The sequence below is a fragment of the Haemaphysalis longicornis genome, unplaced genomic scaffold (assembly GCF_048455015.1).
Source record: "Haemaphysalis longicornis isolate Haplotype H1 unplaced genomic scaffold, Haemaphysalis longicornis Haplotype H1 scaffold_2, whole genome shotgun sequence".
Classification (NCBI taxonomy): domain Eukaryota; kingdom Metazoa; phylum Arthropoda; class Arachnida; order Ixodida; family Ixodidae; genus Haemaphysalis; species Haemaphysalis longicornis.
In genome coordinates this window covers 89,036,148-89,063,955 of record NW_027526295.1, presented here as the reverse complement: position 1 = coordinate 89,063,955, position 27,808 = coordinate 89,036,148, and the positions used below count along the sequence as shown (strand labels likewise).

At 48.2% G+C, this 27,808-nt stretch overlaps 1 protein-coding gene across 2 annotated transcripts in view; it reads left to right on the top strand.

Moving 5' to 3' along the window:
• Positions 1-27,466, top strand: part of LOC144167238 (cytochrome P450 3A24-like) — a 60,008-nt gene extending 32,542 nt beyond the window's left edge. Inside the window, exons 8-14 of one of the 2 annotated variants that reach the window (XM_077696577.1) lie at positions 2,195-2,255; positions 7,990-8,059; positions 8,677-8,785; positions 8,860-8,948; positions 12,245-12,385; positions 15,020-15,185; positions 27,264-27,466. In XM_077696577.1, the coding sequence (XP_077552703.1) occupies positions 2,195-2,255; positions 7,990-8,059; positions 8,677-8,785; positions 8,860-8,948; positions 12,245-12,385; positions 15,020-15,185; positions 27,264-27,377 (750 nt within the window). In that variant the 3' untranslated portion in view covers positions 27,378-27,466. Of the gene's footprint in view, positions 1-2,194; positions 2,256-7,989; positions 8,060-8,676; positions 8,786-8,859; positions 8,949-12,244; positions 12,386-12,469; positions 12,584-15,019; positions 15,186-27,263 lie in introns of those variants that run through there. The other variant, XM_077696578.1, reaches the window with a different exon arrangement.
• The last annotated feature ends 342 nt before the right edge of the window (positions 27,467-27,808 follow it).

The window sequence follows — 27,808 nt, the reverse complement described above, 5'->3', positions numbered from 1 at the left end:
GTCTTCCCCGTCTCGTCGTGTCCTTTCGCGCGGTTATAAATGGCCGGGGTATCTGGGCAGGTAGTAAGATGCAGCTCATATATCTTACAAAAAATGGCGCACCTTGCAGTTGTGGCGCAAGGCTGGAGAAACAAGAGAGCTCGCGTTCGACCTACTTTCTCCCCACAGTGGCAGCAGATCCCATGAGAGAGGGATAAGGCGGACCTTAGCAGTGCAAAGCCGTTTTCGACGGCACTGTAAAGCAAAGACCATTGAAGTATAAACAGTGTTTTATACAGTAGGAATCGGCGCCATTCTTTTTGCCATCGTCTTCCCACGGCACAGGGGCTTAGTGTAAATCCTCTTGTACCGCGTTCTGCTCTCCCAAGACCTGCACATCTTCGTCAGATAGTCCGGTGGCCGTGTCCACGTGTGGATTATGAAGGGATGGCTTCACAGATTCGTCGTCATCGTATTCGGTGCGGCGGACCCGTGGCACGCCGGTCACTACACGACGACGACGACGACAATAAAGGGAGGGAGCTCCTCATGCGGCGTAAGCCCCTGCGCAAGCCCGGACGACACCGCGTGGTCGGAGCGAGGCGCGCGCTCACGTGCGCTAATGGTTGTCTGTCTACGCCGCACAAATTTCCTTCCGACTAAACAGGTCCCCTTTTAAAATTTTAGTGTACTACACATTCCTAATTTAATTTATTTGCGGGGTTTAGCGCTCACAAGCTACCGTTACGTCATGAGCCGCGTCGTAGTGGACGATTCCGGTTTAAATTTGACCACCGCAGATCATAACTGCGCACCCTAATTCCACACAGGGGCACTTTAGCCTTGCAGCTCATATACTCAGCCACCACGACAGGTACTATAGACACCTCCTAAGCCTTTAAGAGTAAAACCGCCTTCTGAACAAAATTATTTTCACGGTAATGGTCGGGCCTGCTGTAGAAGTCCGATGTAAGTTGAGAATTCGCAAGCAGTGGGAATTTTTGTTCGTTACAAGCCTGGAACCTACCCATGCGCAATTTTGATGTGTCAAGTTCCGAGGCATACAGCGTCCATCTTGAAGCGTTCTGTTGGATTACTGTGAAAAGAAAGAATTTCTGTGCAATGGTATTGGTTACTACAGAACTCCCAAATTCGCCTTCCCGGAGCGCAAATTGGGCGACGAATGCTACGCAAAATGGCCGATTGCTCAAAATATAAAAAAAGTTGAACGAATTCTGTAAATGACGTTCTTTTGAACAGAGTAACTAATTGAATGGAGAAGAAAGGTAAATTTATTTCTTGATGGGATTCCGTCCAGGGGCATCCGGAATGCAAAACGAGAACGCGACGCCTGGATAACCGCAGCGAGACAATACTACCTCACTAATGGTGAACATAGTAAATTGGTTGTGGCCTTCGAGTGGCATAACAGTATATAGACATCCACTGCGGACAACAGGTGGAATCTGGCGGGTAGTTGAGCACGTTTCGGATAATGGCGCTACGATAGGCGACTGGTCAAGCCTCTAAGCGGCAGTAACGATAAAAGGAAGGTTTAGATGTGTAGGGAAAAGAATGTTGGTAATTATTAGGAGACAGAAGAGAAGCCCGCCACTGTACACATGACGTCCAAGCAGATAGAGTGATGGTTCCACCAGCGTAGGCACTGCCTCATGACTGAACGTAAAATTAGTTCGTTACGTTCTATATGACGTTGGTTTTTTGGAGTTATTGGTGTGGTGTATACGGCCACGGACTATCAACAGTGTACATTAGGAGCTTGTGTAAAAATCAGTTGGCCGAGGCAACGCAACGCTGAAGATGACTGGGAGCGGGAGAACCCGGTGAAGGCAGACAAATCAGCAGCCAACCCAGTGCCTATGGAATTGAAATTCCCCACCACGAAGAGAACAGAGAGCCCAGCTCTAGATGGGGCAGCACATGAAGCTATTGCAACAGACAACGAAACGTTCCCCTCAACAGCAACTATGAAACAACTGCGGTCATACGGCGTTGCTCCAATATTTCGACATTTCGCGCCGTAGCGGTACCACGTACAAAACGAATGAAACAACCGTCCACGTCAGCCCCAATACAACGTGGTGGCGCACACACTGGCATAAAGGTCGTTCGGTGATTCGACACTAATGTTATCGCCGTCAGTTCATCATAATGAGTGCTTGGATATCCATTTTTTCACTTTATTCTCTAAAAGGGCAAGCAGGCTGACCTCTTACAACTCCTCCTGGACAAAGAAGACGTCGGTGGCTCTAACAGTAAGCATACTTTTTTATTCGGACCTCTGAGTTCTGTCCCGTAGCTAACCTAATATTTTCGAAACAATAAGTCGTTTTCATAGACATTGACTTTTATACCGGTGCCTATGAAAGAAGAATCCAAAGCTTGGGTAGCGTCAATTCAATTTGTCAAGTCAATTTATTGTTCTTTGTGGCGCTATAAAACATACGCCAAAACTGTTTGGACCCATAGCCAAGCGGCTAGTAAAGGGTCCAATGAAAGAGTTGAAAAAACGCAGGCAACACATGTGAGTACACATTTTGGGCACTAAACTTAAAAATCGTTAAAAGGCAATCTCGACACTCGTTAGAGCACAGATTTCTTGAATGAATACAATTCTATAAGCCAATGAAATAAACAAAAGCACGTTAAATTTTTACCAGCAATAACTACGTCAATTGCATTTCTCTCTCAGGTTACAATGAATACATCATATTAAAGCACAAGAATTAGTTAAAATGCAGTATATTATCACATTGTATAAGAAGTATCACGTCATTCGATAATGGGGTATAAATGTTGCAGAATGTACAAATAATAGCTGCAAGCTTGAACTGAAATAGCGTCATTTATTTTAAGGTAGTGCGTCTTTATTGCAACAGAAAAATTGTTACCAACTTTAACGTCTTGCGACAGGCTCGTCCAGATCTTTACGCCAGCAAATTCCAACATACGTGCGCCGTAAACGTTTCTTTTGAGGCTAAGTTAAATTTTCCAAAGGTATGGCCCCGAGTTGCGCGTGCGGGAGTATTACGTGCAGACACGTCAAAAGGAAGGCTGTTTGTTATTATGTTGTGAATGCAACCAGCGTTTTTTTTTTCTCATGAATTAGATCAAATGGTAATACGCGTAAGTCAGTAAGCAGCGCCTTGCTGGGTTGAGAATAGCCAGAAAGCGTAAGTATTCTAGGAGCTCGTTTTTGAGCTCGCCTCAGGCGCTCTAGGTAAGTATTGTGTGTCCAGCCCCACTACTCGATGCAATACGTAAGATGAGTGTGCACTAACGTGAAGTTTAATACTCGCACAACATCGGTGTCGAAGTATTCACGTAACTAGATTAGAGCAGAGCAGCCAGACGCAATCTTCCCAATGTATATGCTTATATAAGGTCACACCGCGGTACGTAAAAAGGTTAGTTGATTCAAGCTGCGCTTGGCAAATAGCTAATCTGATATCAGAAAACCGAGAGATCTGTTTCGCGACTGGAAAAGTACGTACTTCGTTTTCTTTGTATTGACTGTTAATTTGTTCCTCAGATACCAGTATGACATTTTTTTCAGCTCAGCGCTTGCGATGCTCTCGAGTTCGGTAGTATGATTGGCAGTAATTATATTGGCGGTGTCTTCAGCGTACATGATAGAGTTCGCTGAGGTTAATATCTGAGGCAAGTCCTTCACGTAACGGGAAAAAAATTACGCACCAAGAGTATAGGCCTGCGGTACCCTTGTGCGCAAGTACCACTGCATGGATGACGTCACATTTTTCATTGAGACAACTTGTTGACGATTTCAAGATAGCTAGAAAAACTTCAAGCACCCTATCACGAAACCCGTATATTTTTAATTTGTTTAGCAAGATGTCATGGTTATTCGTGTCGAAGGCCTTTTTTATATCTCGAAAGATAACAGCAGCTAGTTTGTTGGTGTCTAGCGCACTGTTGATAGACTGGGTACGTGCAATCACGTCTAAGCTAGTTGAATGCTTCAAACGAAATTCATATTGCTGTGGGCAAATATTATTATATTTATCTAGGAAATTTTAAATGCGTTTAGAGAGAAGTTTTTCAAATATAGTTTTAATAACGCTTAGAACAGAAGTAGGTCTGTAGCTCTAAGAGTAAGAAGTATCACCATCGGCATCGCTGTAACTCTGGATATCTACAAGGACGACTGGTATGTGTATTCAAGCAACAAATGGTTGAACAGACGGCACAAGGTTGGTCCTATGACTTCACTGATTTTCTTTATTAGTTTTGCAGAAATGCTGTCCAAGCCTACTGCTTTCTTTGTACACAACTGCGCAACAACCGACAATTCTTCGTTGACTTCGGTATCTTGAAGGGCGGAAGAGTTAGCAACTGGCGGTAGAGGAATACTGTCCAAACTTGCGACGGGAAGCGTCGAAGCCAGTTTAGGACCGAAATTGGTTTAAAAAAGTAATAAATTGGTTAACGTTGTCTTTTGTAACGCTAGGGTTAAGGTGGAGCATTCTTTTTAATTTCTCATGACCTCGTCAACCACTTCCCACATTTTTTTCGGATTCCCTGAGGCATCTTGAATGCGGCGAGTAAAATATTCTTTTTTTTCTGGCTCCCATTAAAGACACTGATTTGTTACGCACGCATTTGAACTGGTAAAGCTAATACTCATTTCGATTGTGATGTAGCCACTTATGATACCGATAGAATTTTTCCTCAGTATGCTTCAGATTTCTTCGGTCATTCAGGGAGAAATTGGTTTATAGCATTGCGATTATGCTACATTTCGGCTACTGCAGCCTATAAGCTCATTTAGGGTAGTAATTAGGTTCGAGAACTCTGTATTTACGTCTTCATAATAGATATGATCCGGTCTGATTAACAACTACTTGTTACGGAATAATTCATAATTTATATTGGTTCTGTGTGTCGGCATACCCGTTTTTACCATAGGAAGGGTGTTCACCTCTACAAAGGTTGGGAAGTGGTCCGAAATTGGTTTTTGGTAGACGCCTCCGTTTATACCTGTGTCAATGTTTGTGATCGCATGGTCGATTGATGTTGCCGAAGACGTGGTTATACGCGTCGGGGTGGTGATCAGTTTGCGAAAGTTGTATGATCGAAGAAACTGTGTGTAATCCATGAAATTGTTGAACGCTGTATCAATGTTCATATCTCCGACGATTACGACGCGTGTTTTGCCGTTCTTGGTTAAAGAAAACATGGTTATTTCCATTTCATCGATAAACCTGGCGAAGCTTGAATGCGGAGGTTTATATGCAACACCCACTACGAGCCCACATTCAAGTTTCAAAAATAACGCTTCAAGTGCCGGTGAACAACAAGAAACTGATGATAAGATAGTGTAATGTAAACTATCTTTAACGGACAATGCCACACCACCACCACAGAATTGAGAGTCCCGTGGAATTGGTATATTTTCGTGTTTTCTGAGCCATGTTTCAGTTGTCGCTACGATTTCAAACGACTCGTCTTGTTTGACGATAAAAGAAAGATGGGAGTTCAGGTTTTTATTTATGCTGCGGACGTTACTGGGAAGAACGGGTATGTTTTTTTTCTGGGAGCAATCATGGGCTAGAGTTAGTGTGGCTTGCTTCGTTTTGCGGCTACACTTTTTGTAGATCTTTTTCACAGGTAACGTGGACTATTTTTTGATTTTTCAGCGTTCCCCATCAGTATTTTCCCGTCTGAGACCAAGCAAACTTCTAGCCTTGAGCGCGCTTGGTTGCGATTGCCTTCCCCTGAAGATTGTTATTTTCCGGGCGTAGATGTTCATTAACAAAGACGGGATCCGCTCCTTGAAATCGAAGCATCGATGCGTTCAGACGTGTTTTCTTTGCTCCCGACAAAAATCTGTCTAGGCTACTTTGGGAGGCAAACTGAACAACAATGTTTGGTTGTCATCTTGCCTTTGTAGGCACTCGATGTGCTATGGGAATGTCGTGACTGGGCAGTCGTGTAGACAAACGCGAAGCAGTTGCTTCAACTATTTTTGGAGTATCCTCTACGTCAGTAACACGTATGCCCTTCACTTCGAGGTTGCTCCTCCTGCTGTACTGCTTGAGCTCAATTAGCTGTTGTTTCTTCTCATCAAGTTCTTTGCTTAGTTTTCGGTTCTCTTTCTGGCATTCGAGGACAAGGTGTTTTGCCAGTTTCAGTTCAATAAGGAGGGTGATAACATCGGTTTTGAATTCTGCGAAGTTTCAGTTCATGCAATTCACTCCCTCTTTGACTAACGCAAGTTCTGCCTGGACGGAACTGTTAAATGAATGCAGCTCTTTTACTTCATTTTTTAGTTCATTCATCACCTCCAGAAATTTGGAAGTCATGTCTGTCAAAACCTTGATTACTTCTTTTATACTGCTATGCGCTTTTTCAGCGAGTGTCTGTGCAAATGTGGTCAAAGTGTCGCCCTTTTTACTTGCCATCGTGTTAAGGCGTATATCACACAGGTTACAGTAACACAGAGAAGCACAGGCTACAGTAACACGCTACAATAACGACTACAGTAACACACCTGCTTCAGAGCAGTCCCGGAAGCCGTAGACAGCCGAATTACAACGGGCAGTAAAAAATTGAATCCCCACCTGCAACGAGTGAAGACAGCGGTTCAAAAGCGGTTCAATCTTCAAAATCTATTGACAGTTTTTGCGGCGTTGAGCTTACAAAATTACGTGCATACTCGGCCCTCGTACACTTTTAAAAATCGTAGAGGGGACACCTAAACGTCTATTATTTCCGCCAGTGCACACATTAACTAGACTTGCAGCCTCTTGCAGCCCTGTCTCTTTAAATTTCAATGTGTGCGATCTTCCTTCAGCATAGAACGCCGTGCTCTGTAAATGTACATGTTAAATTTAGGAGCGTTTTTCGTATTGGTATGAACGCCTTCAAGAGCATTAGCAATAACTTCAAGGCAAAAAATTTGGCACCTTCACAATGGAGATACACGGACTCAGTAAACAGCGGAGCTAGTTACCTTCACGAGCTTAAACATTGCTTTTCTGATGTCTGCCCTTCTTATCGGTAGATCAGACACTGATGCCGCCGAACGCACGCCGTCTCTCTCAACTAAAGACTGCAGAACAAATGCACTTCAGAGCTTACGTCATCGCTAGGCGCAGCCAATCCCTGACGCGTCCGTTCTCGTCTGGACACCTCCGCCGCGAAGCGCTCTACATATTTCAAGTCAGCACGAATCCAAAGGGAACGCTGAGGGCCCTGAATGCGATGATAGCGCAATCGAATAGACGTTGAATCAGAGTAGGACACCCAGACCAATACCAGAGTCCGTCAATACTAATACATCCATTCAGGATGCATCCGTTATTCCCAACACAACTCGTTTGCAAATGAAAATCCTGCAACCAGCAGGAAACCCTCAAGAGCATTAAATAAGAGTTTAATAATAACCCAGCCCTGCCACCCATTTCCCCATCATCTGGGTAGTGTGAGATACGTCTGTCCAGCTCCCTACTGCAAGGGCCAGTGGAACCAATACAGCACATGGATTCCGAAAATAGGGAACGACTCCGCACTTAATGCTCAATGAAAAAGTCTCTCTCTCTCCCCTCCCTCTCTCTCGCCTCTCTCTCTCCCCCCACCTTCTCTCCTCTCTCTCTCTCTCTCTCTCTCTCTCTCTCTCTCTCTCTCTCTCTCTCTCTCTCTCTCTCTATCTCTCTCTGTTTCGTGTCATGATGGTCTCAGGTTGGATTCCGACCACGGGAAGCGTTTTTTTTCTTGAGGCGCGCTCTACCACCCATGCTGGTCGCTCCCAGCTCCTCATTGCTTCCCATCGCACTTCTTGGCTTAGCATTTCTGTGTTTTCCTCTTTTGAGCTTTTACTTCTGAGCTTTTGAGTTTTTAGCGACGCCTGGAATGCATGGAGCAAGCTTAAAAAGCTGCCCTTTTAAAAAGAATTCTGCTGCTGCTCTAGTTATTGCATTCAAATGCCAACATCAATGTGCGCTGCAGTAATGACATTTTTTTCTTTAGAGCGACAAGGTGATCTGCGGCTTTCTCCTAGAGAAGTACTGATCAACGCCTGCGTGTATTTGTTTGCTGGGTGAGTTGTTTGTTTGAGCTATTCCTAAAAATAGTCAAAAAGACCTCCTAAATTAGGAAATACAAAGAGCAACTGCTGCAACGCGCAGAGCAACGCCTGCCGGACCGCCCTGAACGATATTTGGTAAACCTCTCAACCTTAGTTTAGTGCTTAAGCCTGAATCTTGAACAACTGCCAACTGGACGCTGAATAACTACAAAGGGGAATGAAGTAGATATTTTTACAATAAAAAGTTTGAGGCCAAAAACGGGAGTGGCTAGAATATGGATTTCTTGAGAATATGCAGTCTACGTGACTTCGGGAGTTAAAATATATTCCTCCTAAATTTACGCTGCGAAATGAACATTTACCCGAGACTGTGCTTAAATGAAAATTTTATGTACAATTCTTCAAATTGTTTTTGCGACAGGAATGAGTGATGCAGTGCAAAAGCCGATCAGAAATTTTCTGTAGTTGTCAGTCAAGCGGACCTTAAAGAAGGTTTTATTCTTTACAAGGCCCACATTGGTATTTTCTGCAGTTGTTATCAATATAGCGTAAAGCGATTTAGTAACCAAAGCAGGAATTATTTTGCCCGCATAATGTCGTGTCTCACTCATAATAATAAACGACTGCAGGCTGGACGGCACTGCCCATGCGATCGCTGCGGCTCTGTATTTACTGGCACAGCACCCTGATATCCAGAAGAGACTCAGAGAGCATGTTCGCGCCACCAGCGGAACAACCGTGAGATGAAAATATTGCCCATAGCCCGCAATGTATGCTTTCTGTGTGCTGATTTTAGAACTTTTTGATTTCAGGGAAACCTCAGCTTCGACGCCATAGGACAACTGAAGTACCTAGACATGGTTTTAAAAGAATCTATGCGGGTGTATTATCAAAACGTTAGGTGAGAGAGTATTTTTTAACAATCTTGTACAAAAGATATTTTCTTAAAAATCAAAATTTTTGCTGCAGGCTTACAGGTGGAAGAAGCAATTGATAATATTTTTGTGGTTTATAAAAGAATAAATTGTGATAGGGCCCACCCACCACTAAAGTGGAAAGCTCCGAGCATTGCTCTTACTTTTTATCCCTCCCGATCTTGGTAGTCATAATTATTGTTTATGTGCTATTATTCCTGGACAAAATAACGCACTCGTTACTATCATATAAATATTGCTATGAGAAAACGCGCTGGATGCTGGTGGACACGCGTCCAATTTTTTATCAAGAGAGACTTTTAGCAGACCGTTTCTGAGATCCTGCTCTGCTCCTATAGCCAGCGGGAAATCCATTGCGCATGCGGGGCGCAGTAGGGCGCTAGCGGCGATACCGGAGGGGGCACCCCTCCGCTAGACTCTTAGCGGACCGTCGCGGCAGCTCACGCTACCACGCGGAATTTAAAGGTGGCTGCACCCTGTAAGGCGAGTGAGCTACTGCGAACTCCATTTCTTCGGTTTAAACACGAGCCACGAAACCGCGAAAGCGCTTCCGTACAGGCAAAGGTGCCACACCTCTTAACGACGTATAGTACGCAAGTGAAAAACGTCGACCGAAGCGCGGGCCTACTTTTAGCATTCCCATGTGCAGGTTTCCCGCTCATGGCAGTCCTTTCAAAAGGGATTAGTCTGTAGTTGTTTAGTGAAATGAAAGTAATTTTTCACAGTTAATATTGGGGGTGAAAACGTGCTTTGTGCACAGTTTTAGGACTCGCACTTTCCGCGACTAGGTTCCTGAGCCATGCAAACTATCCTATAGAAATGCACAGGGAGTAAGATTTGACAGCGAATTACACACAAAATATTCTGAAACCTGGATATTCCTTTTAGTGTTTTCATCTTCACGTTGACTTCCTGCTTTATGCGAAATATAACTTTTCTCAACTGCTTTTGCTAGGTTCCTGAGAGGTCGAATTTTGAGCGAGGAAGCTGGGTATGTTTATGCACCTCCGAGAGCGACAGACTCACTTGGCTATTCGAAGGTTCAACGGCTTCTTTTATTAATATTTAGTACCATTCTGTCGCGTCGGCGAATAATAAACACGGCATTTTGCTTTATTTGACTGCCTAAACTACAATTTCTTATATTTCCTTTGGATGACGTCCTGGTTTACACGCGCACAGGGCACGAGCACTGACGCAAATAATTCCCTGCCGAGGGAAATACAGTTATCTGTTAGCTAAAAGTGTTTCTGCTGCTGACGCTGCGGTCGCGTTGAGTGAGCCGCCGGCAGCGGAGTGGAGCGTCAGAAACGATCAGCTAAAATTCTCTAATATCACGGTGGCGTTGATCGTGCTGTTGATCCGCGCCATATGACGGATCGACCCGGTGAACTCGGCGAGAATAGCCGCTGCGCACTAAGCAATGGCTGCGCCAGCCGTCGTCTGAGAGGCTGTTCCAAGAGCAGAACACTGGCTGCGATTTTTAAATGCATAGCATTTTAGTAACTCACAATGTCACGCGGCGTTGGCGTGCGCTGTCGTAGTCCGCATGCGCGCCTTGTCGTAGTCCGCATGCGCGCCCTGTCGTAGTCCGCAGGCGCGCCTTGTCGTAGTCCGCAGCCAGGAAGAAATGTTTAACAGTTTCCGGCGCCCGGTTTCGAACCCATGACGCCGCGGGCGGAACGCAAGGTGCCCGGCGCACAACCGACCGAGCCACGAAACCGACACAGATTTCGATGCACCGAACGCGCCTTATATCCTTCACTCATTTCTCGTTTGTTTCGAAAGCGCCACAAGTTGTCCCGCGCTTCCAAAAGATGGCGACACGGGTCCCGCGATCAAGAGATACGACTTGCCGGCGCACCCCCTCGGAAATGCTGTGCATTTGATCGTGCCCCTCGCGAGGGGGATGTCTTTTTTTCCTTGACTTATCACAGTGCCTCCAGAGCAGCCGCTAACTATGCAAAGAGGGCAAGTGAAGGTAACTGATAGAAGCAGTCTAAGCATACCACGAGCAAATCTAGAAATCTGTGTTATTGGTGATTTACGAAGTATTAGCCCAACGGGCCTTCTCGAGAACAAAGACGGCCACTATACAAAGGCCTGTGATGAGCGAGCGAAACTATTCGGGGCTGCCTCAGCTCCTGGAAGAGCCTACCACATGGGGGCTGCCGCAATCAGTGCATAGCCTGCATGCGGCAACTCTCGTCGTGTTTGCCGTTTCACTCCGTCATATGGCGCTGATCAACCGAACGGTGAACGTTCCCTTTATGTTGGGAAAAAAATTGGATGGGTGTACCTACGGAAATTACGTTTGCCGTGCAATTGGCATGCTTACAATCACCAGTCAGTTTCTGTGCGTCGTATTCCTATACGTCCGACTAGAAATCTCCGCACGTGTTGGGCATTCCGCTCACAATCTTGAGCTGCCGGTGTTTGGGGCATACCGAGCTCTATCGCAAATCTCCTCGTACCGTAGACCCCGTCACTAGTTCACAGACCCAGGGGCTACTAAGAAGCACGTGGTAGGCTGGAAGAGTTGAAAGGTAAAAGGACCAGTAGTGGGGCTGTTTGCCATTTAGAATATGGGAATTATATATTAAATTGTTTTCGTAACATAAACTGGCCATATGCCTGCATTGGGTGTTACAGCAGCATACACGTTTTAAGAAATAGCACTTCTAAACATTAATAGTAGTTCAGCTTGGAAGGTTTGCAAGGATATGCTAAGACTAAACATTGTGCGCCCATTCCTATACAAGAAGTAAACAGCTTCTTCGAGTTTTATATTTGCTATGTTATGAGTGTAATATAAAACTTGTAGGCCGCACAGTTACTACAGCATCAATAAGATATGTTGCACGCCTTCTCAAGTGTATGTTTTTCTGAACACTTGAAAGAACATTAGTGAACAAAAATCTTGTATTCGCCATTTAAACTGACAATAGCTGCACCACTCTGTGAAGAAGTAATATTTTGTTTTAACTGATTTTTAGGAACAGGTTGGCGTAGGTAGTAGCAGACATTAACTAAACAAAGGTCTCCCCTTTCTACCACGTGGCATATAGTTTTACGTGCCTTAATGTCTCGAGGACAGGATGAACTCACGATCGCCTGTGCTTTCATGATTGCCTTTATCTAGAAATGTTGTAAATAGAAAAGAAAATATTTCGCACGCACGTGGATACAAGAATGCGCGAGGACACTGATAAACTTAGTCCTGTCTTTGTTAACCCGTTCATCTTTTTCGACGCTATTCCAGCTTTATAACAAGGCGTGCCGTAGTAGACTACGAGTATAACGGCATTCGAATTCCCAAGGGCGTAAGCGTTCTGGCTGCAACAAGCTGCATGAACCAAGATCCTGAAATTTGGAGTAACCCCTCTCTTTTTGACCCTGAAAGGTAAGAACTTCTGAGTAAGAATACCAAAACGAATATGAGGCTAGCTAACGTATCAGAAAAATCGCCTTAGTGTTTCTTTCGCAGCTTTGCTCGCCATAAGCCTTGGCATGGTTTCCCGGGCCGTCCCCCGCGGTACGCCAGTGGCATGTAGCTGTAAACGGCTCTTCTTTTCATATTATCTTGGGTAACACTAAGTACGTGACAAAGCAATTTATGAAAAGTAAGTTTGAATAAACACTTAAAAAGGAACATGAAAGCACCTTCTCAATCTCGGGAATTTTGATAGGAAAGTATGCCTATATTATGAGAAATCATTAGACTCGGTCGAAAGCGCAGCAGTTATTCAGGCATTTCGGAATCAGGGTGTAGACGAGCATTGTTATTTCTATTGGTGCTTGTCCTCTATGTCTTCAATTGTCCTCTATGTTTGTCCTCTATGTCATCAATGCGCACACCTGTCACATGTTGTTTTATGTTGCGAAGGAAAACCCCTGCGAACTCTTAAGAAGCACCCAGTTTTACTCGGAACTCCGACCCAAGCTTAGTGGGAGGCCGCGATGCTCAGCACAGACCCTCTTACCCAGGCCCTACTAGCCCAGGTGGCCGCAGTGACCCATACGAATGCCACCATCGCCGGAAGGACACTGAAATCGACCTGAAAAAGTTCTCACCCATGGCAACAGATTTCACGAAGTCTCGAAAACGTCAATAGAGGACGGATGCAAAAGCAGTCTTGTAAGCCAAGCTCCAACGACCGTAGCTAGAATTTCATTGGGTACACTGGTTCGCGTAATTTGAGCAAGGCGAATTCTAGCACATGTCACTGAACATGAACGTTTGCCAGTGCTTTTTTCGGGTCTCAAATATGCCGCTTCTGACGAGTCCACGGACGTTCGTAGGAGAAAATGTGAAGGATTAACAGTTATCGAGTCTGATATCGCCAACCTGCTGACGCGAAAAAAACAATGTGCTTTAATGTATGGTAGCCTCACACACCTTTTTCAATCTTCCGAGATTCTACTTGTCTTGATCTGCTTTCATTCTACACATTTTGTCTATGTCTTCTGGAAAAAAGTCTTCGCTCTGGTGGTCAATGGTGTTAACAATCCCGAAGAAGAAAAACGCGAAGTGTGATTTGAAGTACGCATGGCTTTGTCTTTCCCGTGATGTTAAGTGCTTCCTTCACGTATTTCAGGTGTACACCAAAAGCACAGTCAATAGTTTTCCAATTTATTATAAGAAGTTGTGTTGTGAAACGTCTTGCCGTGACAGCGGATCCCTCAACATGACCTAAGTTTTACGAAGCAGGCGGCTGTTCTTTTTCTATTTTTCTATCTTCACGCGAGCCAGGCGCATTACTTTGGGCATTATTTGTGCCAGAAATTGTGTAAGTTGGCAGCTACAAGAACCAAACCGTCCACATAGAGACGAGAAGCAGCAGAGAAGCAGCAAGGCTTGTCTGCTGCCGTCCTGCTGTTTCTTGGTATTTGCTACCGGCGTAACTGATGTGCGGTTGCAACGTTCCCGGCCGCAGAAAACGGCTAGTCATGCTCCCTGTGGGAACACGAGTCATTCAAATTCCTTCTCTTTTGGGTAAAGGCGTGGTAGTGGATACAATTTTCTTGAACATTATGAAACTTTCTTCTTCTGTCTTCTTCTTCTTGGCTGTCTATCTGTAAAAAGCCTTTTGAGCGTCAGATGGAACCCAAACCACAAACGATCAAAATTTGATTATGATTCTTCCCAGGTCTGCGTTGAGATTTCCTCCTTTTTATGGTAACCGTTCAAAAAAAGGGTCCTAAAAACAACTAAAACAATCATTGGATGTGCACTTGATTTAGAAAAGACAGTCCCCTTGAGACCTTTCCCGATACCATTCCACAAAATATTTAGAATTAGCTCCCTCTTCTGTTCTACCAGACATATTACCAAAAGCAATGTGGCCGTTCTTCTACACCCTATATCCCCACGCACTATTTTGAGCTTACCTTCTGTACCTAGGCTACCAGGCATTTTGTCATGCGACAAAACCCGACCAGGCTCCTCGTGTCTTTGAAGGGCGAGGTGTTGGGAAAAAAATGTCGGCGTGTGCAATGCAGCGCGTTGTTAGAAGGTGATTTGGAACTCAAGACTAAACGTCTCACAACTTTCATAAGCATTTTCACTCTGTTTAGAAAGATGCATCATTTTCGAGATCTAAACACGACTTGGACCTCACGCTTCCACGTCTCATCACTTGGATATGCATATTGAGCACATCACTTCTCTCAAGCGGTACCTCTTTTCAGACCTGTAGAGTACAAATAAAATTTTGTGCGTCCATGTGTGCGCCTTAGAAGTGACTTACATCAGCTTTCAAGACAACGAGTTGCTTATACCATTCCCCTCTACTTTGTCTCACCTGTATGTCGTGTTCTAAAACGCTTCGCCATTCCCTCCCCTTCATACAGAAGAAGGGACCATGATTTTTCTCCTATATATTGCCGATAGCTTCCCTAAGTAACATATTCTTTCTGCATCAAAAAATGGGGGGCTTGACGCATTAGCAACTCACCCCCACGTTTTTTTATTCTTGGAATAAACCATCAAAACCCGTAGGTATTTTAAAAGCCTGTTCCCTGTTCCTTCCACCAGGTTCAATGAAGACAACAGAAACAACATCCATCCCGCCTGTTTCCTGCCATTTGGAAATGGGCCACGCGCCTGCGTAGGCCGTCCGTTTGCTTTCCTCAACGTGAAGGTTGCCCTAGCTACGCTCGTGTCGATGTTCACCATACATGTCGACGAAGAGCGACACAAGGTACGGTCGTTTATTTTTCTAACTTCCAAACAACCCACAACTTCTTTTAAAAATGAACCAGGAAAAAGCGGAGCGTTAAGGTTAACCACCTGAAAGAAAGACTCAGTATAGGCAGTACGAATTCTGAAAATATAATCTAAACTACAATGCCAACGAGCATCCTGGCGGCAAACAAAATTATCTCAGAATATGGCCGATACACGGTTTACAGAGCAGCGGCCTGGGCGGAACGACGTTAGACGACGTGGCGTTACTCGGCATCGCTGCCCTTTTCGGACGCGTTTCTCGCCGTGGCGTTCAATGGGCCGTGTCGCATCATCGAGCGCCGGAACGGCTTTATGGAGGAATTGGGTGAATATTGGGTAGTGTCGCATTAACTTTGGACTTATCGGACGCGTAGATATTGTGTGCCGACCTCGGCAGGCCACTTAGTCACGAAAAATGGTTCATAAAGATACTGAAAGCGCTGTTGTGACTGGCGCCCATTGCAAAGCTTCTGTTCAGGCGATTCATAGCTGTTTCGCGGCTTTTTTTCTATGTATAAGCACACAAAAACCACGTATATCAAGGGTTACAACCTGCGGCCCGCGGCCCGAACGCGGGCATGTATTATGCCGCCCCCCACACGACGTCAGAGTCCCGCTACACTTGTCACTTCAAAAGGCTGACGTGGCAGTTCTAACCTCCAATGGGGTTACACAAGAACAAAGCGAGATCACTGCCAGTTGGCATTAACCCCATCTTAACCATTAGCAAGGTACCGTATTCACTTCTTATCTTTGCACCGGCTCAAAAAGCCCCCCGCCCTTTGGTCGCTTGTGTCGCTCTTCCCCGGCCCCTAATTTCCGTCCGGCCCTTGCCGTGTCAGTTTCATGCAACTTGGTTTTCGGCATAAATGTTCGCCGACCCCTGATATAAATGAAACGGATCTGAGCTGCTGGTTGCCACGTTTACCTGATGAGCACGTACGGATTCGTTCGCGTACGGATTATTAACAGAGTTGGAAGTAACGTCGAAGCTGCAGCTTCTGGAACAATGCAGCTACCGCTACTCTAACTACGGGTTGCTTAACCTGCATGATACCGTACTGTTGTGCAACGAACGAAATGCGATGCGTTCTGAAGCGAGGTAACAGGTTTCTGCGCTCGTCACGAGTATGAAACATAGGCAAGCGGCCGCGCGGAACGGCGGGGCTTCGGGGACGCCGGAAATGCGATGAAAGGCGTTTGGTGCACTCTAAGTCACCAGAGACCAGATATTCTAAGCGTTGGCAAGGCTGATATGCGCTAGCGAAAACTAGAAAAGAATCTTGCAGTCACCGCTCTGATCGGCTAGCTTAAAGGGACCATGCAGACAAAATACAAGTTTGTTTTACTCAAGCATTTTGTGTTTCTTTGTATTAATTTAGGATATAATTTTGACTCTCCTGCCAAATCGTGTGCTCTCGTGACGTCTGCGATGAACTCACAAGGGCGGGCATTCAAACGATCTTACAGAGCGTCATTAGGCTCTCTAGCCTTGCTTACCGTCAGTCCCATGCTGTCACTGAGTCGCGCACCGTTCTTCACCGTTACTTCGTTTTACATGCGGAGTATCTTACAGCGGTGGCCTGTCCCGCGTCGGCGTCGGCATCGTCGGTGTCCGCTTTCACACTGCGCATGCGCAACTCTCCTCCTTCCCTCTCTCCAACAGCTGCGCGTTACTCTTTCCGAATCTCTCTCTCTCTCTTTACCAGCTGCGTGCGCTTCGCGTGGGTTCGCTTCTACGCTTGCGCATCTGTCCTCTTCTAGTCTCCTGTCCTTCAAGTGTGAAGATAAACAGCAGTAGCGCGCTGCGCCCGTCAGTGCAGCGCTTGCTTCGGTTGACGTCAGTTGACTCCGCTTCACTCCGTTGACTTCAGATGCGATGTGATGGAAGCAACAGCCCCGTCTGCGAGTGGGCTTACGCAAACTCATACTAGCATCAGCACAAACGCACACAGCAATGTCACTTCCAATCAAGACAAAGCTGCAAAGCGAAGGGCACGCGACACTGAACGTAAACGTTTGAAGCGAACGGCAGACCCTGAACTACGACAACGAGAAGCAGCGGCGATTCGTGAACGTCGAGGAGCGGAACCTGAACTACGACGACGAGAAGCCGCTTCGAAACGACAACGTCGAGCAGCAGTACATGAGCGAGCAGCAGTACTCGCTCCGCATCACCCAGTTGTTCCCCTCGGGAAGATGGTGTAATTTTCTTTGCCGTATTTGCACCCGCCTGGTTTTTGTTACGGTAGAAAGTACAGCAGGGTTTGTAGTTGGGCAAGTTGGTACATAACTTTAACAAAACAGCGCGAACCACGGGACAGAGGGAAGACGAAGACTACACAAGCAGTTGTTAGTCAGCGCTTGTGTAGTCTTCGTCTTCCCTTTGTCCCGTGCTTCGCGCTGTTTTGTTAAAGGTAGAAAGTAATCGTTTCGTAACACATTGGGCATTCTCGACAAAAACGGTCACGTAATAGTTATACTTAAAACTGCGCATTAGGACGAGACAAGGAAAAGAAGAGACAAGACGGGCGGCGTCCTGTGTCCGTCAGCGCCCGTCCTGGGTCTTCTCTTCCTTGTCCCGTCCGAATGCGCAGTTTAAGTATGAATGTGAACCAACTAGCCCAACAACTAGCTTTGCTGAGTCATGTAATAGAACGTCGGTTACGCCAATCGGCCAGTGTCATGTAAAACAACTCAAAAGCAGCGGACCTCTGTGCACCTAAAACAAGCATAGTGCGCTCAGTACCAACACCACTGTGCTTTGGTACTTGTATTTTTAACCGGATTTTCGTAAGTTTCATTGTTTACCCCCCCTATATGTACTGCTGCTAAATGAATGTGCATTACATTTATGTGCAAAAGCTCGTTCGGCAAGCTTATAACTCCTGTCCGATTTGCGTGTGCTTTTGCCGGCCTCAGCCAATCGCACAGCTGGGCATAATAAATCATGGGTTCTGTGGCGAAAAATGAGCTAGTGGGTCGCATGGTCATTTTCTTTTTTCCTAATTTATAGCTTATTTGAGAGAAGTGTGCATTAAAAGCGGTGTCAGCTAGATTCTGGCGAGGCAATCTTTCGAATAAACCAAACTTGTGTTTTGTATGCCTGGCCCCTTTAAACAGCCAGGCCGATTTGTTTCGTCGTGAAGACACGCACGCCACGCGTAAACACATCAGGAGTCATTTTAGAATAAGGTTGTGGAGGGAGATTGTTGTGCACAACACTACGCTTGCTGGCAGCCTTCTGTCACAGTCTGAAAAAGTCCCCCTAGGCCATCTTCTTGGAGAAAAGTTCTTCCGTTCGAGAATGGCGATCCAGCGACGCCCGCTCTTCGTATCGCGCTCACTGTGTAGAAAGTGGTGTACTGCGAAAGGTCAGTCTTCGTGAAGTTGCGGCCAGTGAGACTCACATGGCGATTCGTCCCACACATTGGGGTCCATATCGCACCTGGTACACCCGACTACGGCGCAGGTTTCCCCATGACATCCACATTTTCTCCCACCATCGCAGCCTACGGCGGAAACTGAAACCGCCCAGTGCTAAAAGACCGTCATTGCGAGTGCGGCCGCTTCCTTCATCAGTTGAAGGTTAAACTGCGCGCTGTAAACTGTCTGTAAAATGGGACACACTTGCGCCAAAGAGGCGGTTGTTAAAGCAGACGGTGTTCGGTGTTTATTTAGTTTGATATACTAGAACAATACAACCCTAAAAGATGTAGAAGCTGCTTGAACTGCCTTCGTTCGTCGGGATATTGTCATGGCTTGTCCAGGCTAATAGCAAACTGCGTATATTTTATTGCAATTGTATTGCATCCATATATCGCTGGCATCTAGCAAACCAGCGCTTTCTTTTTCTCACTGATGGCGGTGTCTCCAGAAAAGCCAGCTTTACACACTGTGAGGGCACGTGATGATGATGATGATGATTACGACGACGAAACAAAAGAATGGCCTGGTCGTACTACTGGTCTAAGGCTGGAGAAACAGCAGAGCTTACGGCCCCTCTCTTCGTCGGATACCCGGCTGGTGCACGTCGCATCGATTTTGGAACTTCCGTCTGAAAGTGCCCCATGACTGGCAGGCCTGGATCGTTTTGTCTGCAGCCTTTCACACCTCTTCTAAAGTGGGCCGCATTAGCACGCGCTAGAACCCGCGGCCCGTCCTGCTGGCCTTGGTGCACAGCCTGGTGGGTCGCCTTCCTGCTGATGACCCCACATGCCAGGCGGCCACTGCCGCTCTGGCACACCTGAGCCCCCCCGCCCCCAAGCATGGATAACAGACCCTGCAGGACAGGCCAGCGGCCACGCATCATGCAGTGGAACTGCAACCAAATGGGTCCACGCCATGCGGAGCTGGCAGAGCAGCTGCTGCGGGAGCGCTACGATGTGCTGGCGCTGCACGAGACCAACGTCTGTGGCAGCTCCTTGCGCCTGCCGGGGTACGTGTGCCACGCCAGCACAACCAGCTGCACCCTGCACTCCTGCACCAGCCATCCGTGCCAAGACGCCAGCCACCCACCAGGCAAGTCCCAGGCAGCTGTCTACGTGAGGGCCGCGTTCAACAGTGTTCCAGTGGACCTGACCTCGGTCGTGCATGGCCCCATGGAATGCGCCGCCATCACGGTGCGCATGGGTCCCGCGGACACAACTGTGGCCAGCGTCTACATTCGTCCAACACGGCCATGGGATGCCACAGCACAGGGGCGGCTGCGGGCCCGCCTGGGCCTGGACGTTGTCGTGTGCGGGGATTTTAACGCGCACAACCCGGCCTGGGGCAGGCCCCGCACCACCCGCAGGGGACGAGAGCTGCTTGATTCTGCGTCCTGCTCGTGGCTAAAACAGGCAGCCCCACCTTCACCCGCCCCGGCCCCGATGGCACGGTTCAACTGTCCCGTATTGACGTTACAATGGTGTCCCAGCGGTGTGCCTGCACCTGGGAAACCGCCATGAGCACCTGGGGGTCGGACCACTACCCCGTCCTGGTCACTTCCAGAAGCGACCGCAGGCGAGCAGACACCAGGGTTTACACCGTCACCAACTGGGTCAACTACCGCAAGGAGGTGGCAAAGTATGTGGAGGACCCAGAGGCTGATTTCCAGACAGCTGTCGTGCGGTGCGCCAACAAGGCCACGGTACGGGGGGATGTACCCCTCTGTACGGCACTAGCTGACCTGGAGCTCCTGAGACTCCGGGCCAGGCGCAACCAGCTGCAACGGTGGGCCATCCGGAGCAGGCGTCCGGAAGAGTGGACGGCGTACAGGCAGGTGGATGCACAGTGCAGAACGAGAGCCAAGCAGCGGCGGAGGCAGAGCTGGGAGTCGCTCTGCTCCTCCATGGACCCGCGTAGGGATCCAGCCAAAGGCTGGAGAGTCTTCCAGGACTTGCTTCAGCCTGCTGTCACCAACCGGCACCTTCTGCTGGCCTCCGCCATTACCTTGGGCATCACTGAGGAGGCCTTGGCGGAACGGCTAGCCGACCAGTTCACCCCAGCTTCACCTGCCACTGCGGCCCAGCTACACCTGCGGCCGGAGTTCCCCCAGGACCCGCAAGTGGTGGCCATTTGCGGTGCCGACATCATATTCCGAGAGCTGCGGGCAGCCCTGGATCGATGCCCCAAGCGGCGGAGCTCCCCTGGCATTGATGGGGTGACGTATCAGATGCTCCAGAACCTGGAGGTCACCCAGCTGGAGCCGCATCTCATCAACCGGGTGTGGAGGGAGGGAAGCCTTCCACCTTCTTGTCGGGTTGCACTTGTCAGGTCGATGCTGAAGGTCTGTAAGCAACCCACCGAGCCTGCATCGTACCGGCCGGTTTATCTGACGTTCGGAGCGGGGACGATGATGGAGAGCACTGTCCTGGCCAGCCTCTAGTGTGTAGCTGATCGTAGGGGCGTCTTCCAGGAGCAGCAAAGCGGCTTCAGGCGCCACCGCTGCACTGCGGACTCCCTGGGGGATGTGATGTCTATGCTGGAGCAGGCCCGCCATAACAAGAAGGTGGCCTTCTTGCTCCTGCTGGACATGAAGTCGGCCTTCGACTCCATCCCCCACACGGCCATCCTTGATGCCCTCGACAGCATGGGCGTTGAGGGGCACCTCTGGAGTTACGTGAAGGTGTTCCAAGCCAACCGGACCCTTCGAGTCAAGGGTCCGTTGGACGAGCAACCAGCAGCCCACGAGACGTCAGCTCTGGGGTTCCCCAGGGGAGTGTGCTGAGGTCATTCCTCTTCAACCTCGTCCTGGCTCCTCTCCCAGACTGCATCTCGGCTGGGCTTGCGTTTTCAGTGGCGATGGCAGTCTATGCCGACAACATCGCCATCTGGGCACACGGACAAACGAGACTACTCTCCAAGGTGAAGGCGTGCCTCCAGGGGGTGCTGTGGGCAGACGCCACCTTCCTGACAAGCCGTGGACTGCAGCTGTCCGAGTCGAAAACGCAGGCCTTGGTCTTCCACCCGAGGGGCAGCAGGGCACGCAAGTCGACACCACCGCTCACCTTGAATGGCCAGTCCCTTCTGTGGTACACCACGGCCAAGTATCTGGGGCTCCTGGTCGACTGCCAGTTGTCCTCGATACCTGCGGTGAAGGCGCTCGGGCAACGCACAATGATGGTCCACCAGGGCGTGCGGAGGTTGTTGGCGCGTGGTCAGGGCTACACACACACCGTGAACCTGCGGGTGTTCCACGGGATGGCGTCGTCCGCTGTCCTCTACGCTCTGCCTCTGGTGCAACTCAAGCCGCGCCGGTGGAAGGAGCTGGAGGTGGACCAGCGCCGGGCTATCCGCCTTTGTCTGGGCCTTCGGAGCACATCCCCGGTGGCGGCGACGTACACGGAGGCAGGTTCCTGGCCTATCCAGATGCGGGGGCCCTGCAAGTGGGGTTCCACTACATCCACCGCCTGCAGGGCCCACTGGACGGCTCGGCACTCCTCCAGTGCTACCGCAGCCGGCCCACCTCTCGCATGGGCAGGCTGCTTAGTACCTACGAGACCCATGTCGCGCTTCCTCATCGGCCCCGCCTGAAGCCACCACCACCAGCCACGGGGCAGGATCTACGAATCGCCTTCACATTGCCGGGGGTCCGTGGCAAGCGGTCCACTCCACCCCAGTCCACCTACCAAGAGGTGGTCGCCCTGCTTCAGGACGACGCTGCCGGACGTCTGCAGGTGTACACGGATGGCTCTGTGCAACAGTCGACGGGCAGAGCCCGAGCTGCCTGCACGGCCCTGAATCTTGGCACCAGACAGGTGTGCAGCCTCCCCTTCCCGGCCTCATCCACCGACGCAGAGCTGGCTGGACTCCACTTGGCCGTGGATCTTCTTCTAGAGCAGGGGGCCCATGACCGAGGGGCCATCATCCTGACTGACGCTCTGTCTGCCCTCCTCCGTCTAAGAGCTGCCGACCAGCCAGCTAACCTCCAGCGGCTATGTGGAGCGGTCGCTGGCGGCAAAGCTTCATGCAGTGGAGTCTCAGGGGTGTCCACTGCAACTTCACTGGCTACCATTGCACGTGGGAATCACGGGCAACGAGGTTGCAGGCGCCCTGGCCAAGGGTGCTGCTCGCGAGGCAGGGGTACCAGCCTCTTGGGAGGTGGGGCCATTCGACGCTGCAAGGACTATCCTGGCCCGAGTGGTGGAGGGTCTACATTCATATGCTCGAGTGGTCAGTGGTCAGGCCCCACGGCTCCTGCCCGGCCGCATCAGTAGAGACGCCCGGTCGCCCCTGCTTCGGCTGCGGCCTAATTGCTGCATCGTGGGAGCCCGCCTGCATCGCCAGGGCCACCGGGCGTCCCCCGCCTGCGCCGACTGCCCAGAGCCCGAGACACTCGAGCACTTGCTGTGCTCTTGCCGCCAGCATGACACCGCGAGCTAGAAACTCCGGACCACATACCAGCGACACCGTGTACCAAGCCACAAGCTGGAAGACTTCCTGTTCCCCACAGGATCGGACGCTTTACGACGGTAGGTCTTGAAGCACCTCCTCAACTTCCTAGTGGTGACAGGACTAGTGCAGAGTTTGTAGCCGTCGCGCCTTGGACGAAACGAACGCTACATAGACTGTGCCCCTTCTTCCTTTTTTCCTCTTTCTCTCTTCCTATCCTTTGGACCGCCCCCCTCCCTTCCCTGGACTGGGTTGTATGAATGCGAACTCCCCGACTGAGTTCAACAATATCCCCAGCTCTTTTCTCTTCCCTTCTTTATTAATAAATCACCACCACCCTCGGCGTCTGTGCTCCGAAGTTCTGTCGTGAACTCGCCTAAACAGGCGATAGATGAGCACGCGAGAGATCACGCCGCGAACGCTTGGCAGGGTGTTCTCGAAACTCGAGCTGGCCGACGCAGGGCGCTCCTTACAATGCGCACGCACACGTACGCTCGGTATTTTTTTGTTTTTTTTTTTTTGCGAGCTCCTTACGTGCGCAAGCCCACGCACAAAACTGGCCGACGCCGGGTGCTCCTCACTAGGTGCACGCTCATGTGCGCTCGGTCTTTTTTCTTGCTATTGCTCTCTGGTAACATAATGCAGCAGCAATAAAAGCTTAAACAGCTCTGCTGTCGAAAGCGAACCACCTGGTGCATCGCGCTCACTGAACATTTTACACCCTTATCACCTCAAAGAGGTGTAATATCAGTGTAATAAGGGTGTTCGAACGTTATTACGCTTTTCTTTAGGTTCAAACCGCCTAATTTGTACCTCTACACTCCTTTTGTGTGGCAAAAGGGGTGCTGACCGCCTTCAAAATCCTCAGCATTGTGTAGGGTGTTCAAAGGGCGGGAAATAAATTCTGAGCTGCAAAAGGAGAAAGACAGAGGAGCTGGGGTCGACCTAACTCCTTCTGGTGTTGCTAAGTTTCGTTACATTTTGCGATGTTCTGGCTAGACTAGGCTAAGTTCTGAGTGTTGAAGCGAAGTTTAGGCGAATTTTGTAAGGTTGTTTCAATATGTGCCATACACTGAACGCGGATCCAAGGGGGAAACAAGCTCGGTCGACCCCCAGCTCCGATGTTTCTCCAGCCTTGCACGACTAAAGCACGCTTCGTCAATTATACTGAGCCAGAAAGACTATCACCACTAAATGGTATTGTTAGGGGGGCGCATGCGCAGCGCCCCTTGAGCTCACACTGAAGCAGGCGGAAAAGCCGGCTTTAGTGTTAAAATACCATATCGGTGGTGGTGCACCTTTTACAGGCGGCGCTTTTTTGTATTTTCTGTCTAACGCCACCAAACCAGCTCAAGCAAAAACAGCTCCGCTGGTGAAAAATTCTGCAAATTCATATTATTTTAAACAACGTGAGGTACAAAACAACCCCCCGCTCGTAGAAAAGGTGCAAGCCCACTTCTGGGAATAGGTAGAACAAACCTCCAAAGTTTGAATTCTCTTACGCCCTTTTTCTTAATTAGAGGTCTTTACCCCTTTTTTTAGTTGTAGCTCTTTTACACCTTTCTTTAGTTTCCAACACCCTAATTTGTAGCTCTACACCCACGTGGCAAAAAGGTTGTTGATGTAAAGAACACCCTTCTTGGTAGGTGCTAAAAGGGCTGAAGTATAGGCGTCTGGTATTTCCATTACTTATTGAACGTAATAGCCACCTCACGATAAAAACGTTTGTAAATTTGCATGCTGACTTGTAGATGCTCACATAAAGGTATGAGTGAAAAATTAGCTGATTTCTGCGACAACCACACCGACTCTATCAGATGACTTTCCTCTCCTGGATATAAATGCAAGAACAGAGGTATTAATAAATTAAGTAAATATCTACGCTTCTCCCCATTCATCCCGTTGGTTATTTTGCTCAATTCATCTGTGGTCCAAATGCGACTTGGGCGTGTAGAATGTGTCTCTATGTTACGCCCCGCGCTCAGCCGATCCACATTGTCACGAGTAGCTGTGCTGTCCACACCCTTATTTTATGGTGTTAAGCAACAATACATCATTATTTAGGTGTTAGTAAAAGATGGTTCACAGCAGCAGGCTTACCGCAGTCGATGGCGATGGAGCTGCTTAGGTCTTCAAAAGATTGTACAATAATGTTCTCAAGAACACACTTTTTTCATCTTTACACCCTTTTAGCCAGAACGCTTTTATAGGTATGCTGCCATTGAAAAATATACTACACCATCTTCGCCCAAAAGGGGTGTAAAAATGTTTAGTGTGCGTTATGAAGCCGACGTCTGCCTGATTGCGACATTATCGTATTCTCCACCTTCAGGATTTCTTTTGGGTTCGTTCCGGGGGCGTTGACTTTAGACTTCGGCAGAGTTGAAGAAGAAAATGCAAGCCCTTTATTACGTGCCGACCCTTAATTCAAACAAAACCACACCCTACACCTTTAGGCGCTCCCGTTCAAACAAAATTCAAATCCTGTAAGTGTTACGACGGTGATGGGGGTGCGGGAGGGGGCTCTCTTTTGTCTTGAGGGATTCGTTTTCTGTCCTCTGAGTTTCTACTTTGACTGGCGAGGGGCTGAACATTGATCGTTGACGCCTTTCCATAGATTGCAGCAGCTTTGATTTTGGCACTTTGGCATTTGACATTTGCACGCAAGAACTTCGCGCTTTAGTCATTGTCGTCGTTAGATGGGGGAATTTGATTTCAGTGCAGTTACTACAAAATCACGGCAATTTTCATTACCCTTACGGCGTTCAAACTGTCTATCTTCAAAATACTAACGTTGTATTGTTTGTGTCATTCACCCCATCGTATAGGCAATGAGCCCTAAATTCTGTAGAGAGGTCGTTTGACATTTTCTCATAAAAAAAAATACAATTTCCACTCATGAAACCTAGTCAGCGCCCGACAATGCCACACAAGCGTAAACAATGCCAAACACTGCCGTTCAAAACCAACCTTCACGCCCCGACACTCCTTCAGCACGCCAGCTTTAATTTCATTAGGTATTAGTGGAGCGGAAACCAAATATATTTCCCCCTCTTCCCCAGTTTCTTGAGGGATCTATTCTGGTCCGTAGGTCTCTGGTACAGCGCATATTGCCTAAGTGTAGTTCCTGTGGATACAAACCACGGTCAATGTTACCTATAATTTAAAACTAAGCCGAGATATTTTGCATTATTCATTATCTGTCTCTGGCATAGGCTCTCAATGTGTGTTGAAATAGGTAGCAAGAACATCTACCCTTTGGGCGTTAACATAACGTTGTTGGTAGAAGAGTTTTCACCCAGAACACTGTTTTACGTCATGCTTCGATAGGCTGAAGCTGTGGACTTCCATTATGTTTTGTTATGCATGTTGACAGCAAGCGCTGTCGTGTCTCTCATATTCAAAATGTCGATTTCGTACCGATGGCTTTTTTTTCCTTCTTTTACACCGAAGGTGTTAGCGTCTAGTTGGTCGAAAACTTTCCTTTAGTAAGCAAAAAACCCACACGCAGGTTACAGCTGTTCGCACCTAAGACGCCGAGCACATGCGTCAGGCGAATCAGGCATACAGCATAGGTTTCAGCATACGTTTTAGAAAACAACAAAACAAGCATTGAAACTGCATGATGGAGATAAGGCTGCTGTGAATAATAGGACCCCCCCCACGTGTTCCTGGTGAAGAATATGTTTGCTCATAATGTTTGAAGGATAGTTAGGACTAGTGTCACCAAATAGACCAGTAGCCCAAGACGCCGAGTGCATGCGTCACGCTAGGCAGGGCCCAACAATTGCCGCCAGAGAAACCGTGTGCGAGCGATAAAGCCAACGGCACTAGAAACATCTCATGCCCTGATTCAGCAGCATTTGTGGTGGTTTACAACAGCTTCGCTTGAGATCCACTTTCAGAGGGCCGGATTTTGTAAAGTGGGCACGCTTTGTTCCCTAAAAGTTATTCCGCATTCGTTATAACTTCAACTGCCTTCACGTGGTACGAGCATGCTCAAATATTTGTCTGGATGTAACAGCATTGCTCAAGTTTTGACCCGAGCACCAGTGGACGGCTTTCCGAACATGAGAAGCCTAAACCTCTTTCACGAAATTAGCATAGGCTTGTAGAGCTGGACGTAGCCAGCAACCGGTGGCATTTAATCATGACTGATCATGGTTGTATTTTGCAGGAACCCATCAAGCTCCAGAGTGGCTTTCTAACAACAAGATTGCCAAACTCGATGTGGCTAAAGTTCGAAAACATTTTTGGAGACCAAGAGCTGAAGGCTGAAAAACCAACATGATACCAATGCACATCGCAGGAATTGCGCTGCCTATATTGCTTAAAACTCTACCTTCCTATAAAATTGTATATAACCAGCAGGAGATTGAAAATTCGCTGTTGTTTGAGACAAACACCAGTTTCAAATCTGTACTATCGTAATACATCGAAATACGAACAACGGACCGCATGGATTTCAGTACTTGCCGCGCATCCTGTACAATGCGCGGCTTTCAGTACAAACTACGTATCTGCAGTGCGAACAAGTTACAAGAGTTCGTGTCCAATCTGGGCATGTAAAGAGCATCGTTCTTCGTGTGAGCATTTTTGTTTCTCTTCGCACCGCGCTCGGCACCCAGTCACGCGAGCATTGTGTAACTTCGTCGCTGAGTTGACTGAAAACAGCGCGCGCAGCAGTAATTCTGTATTTTTAATTGTTTCAGAGTGATTTAC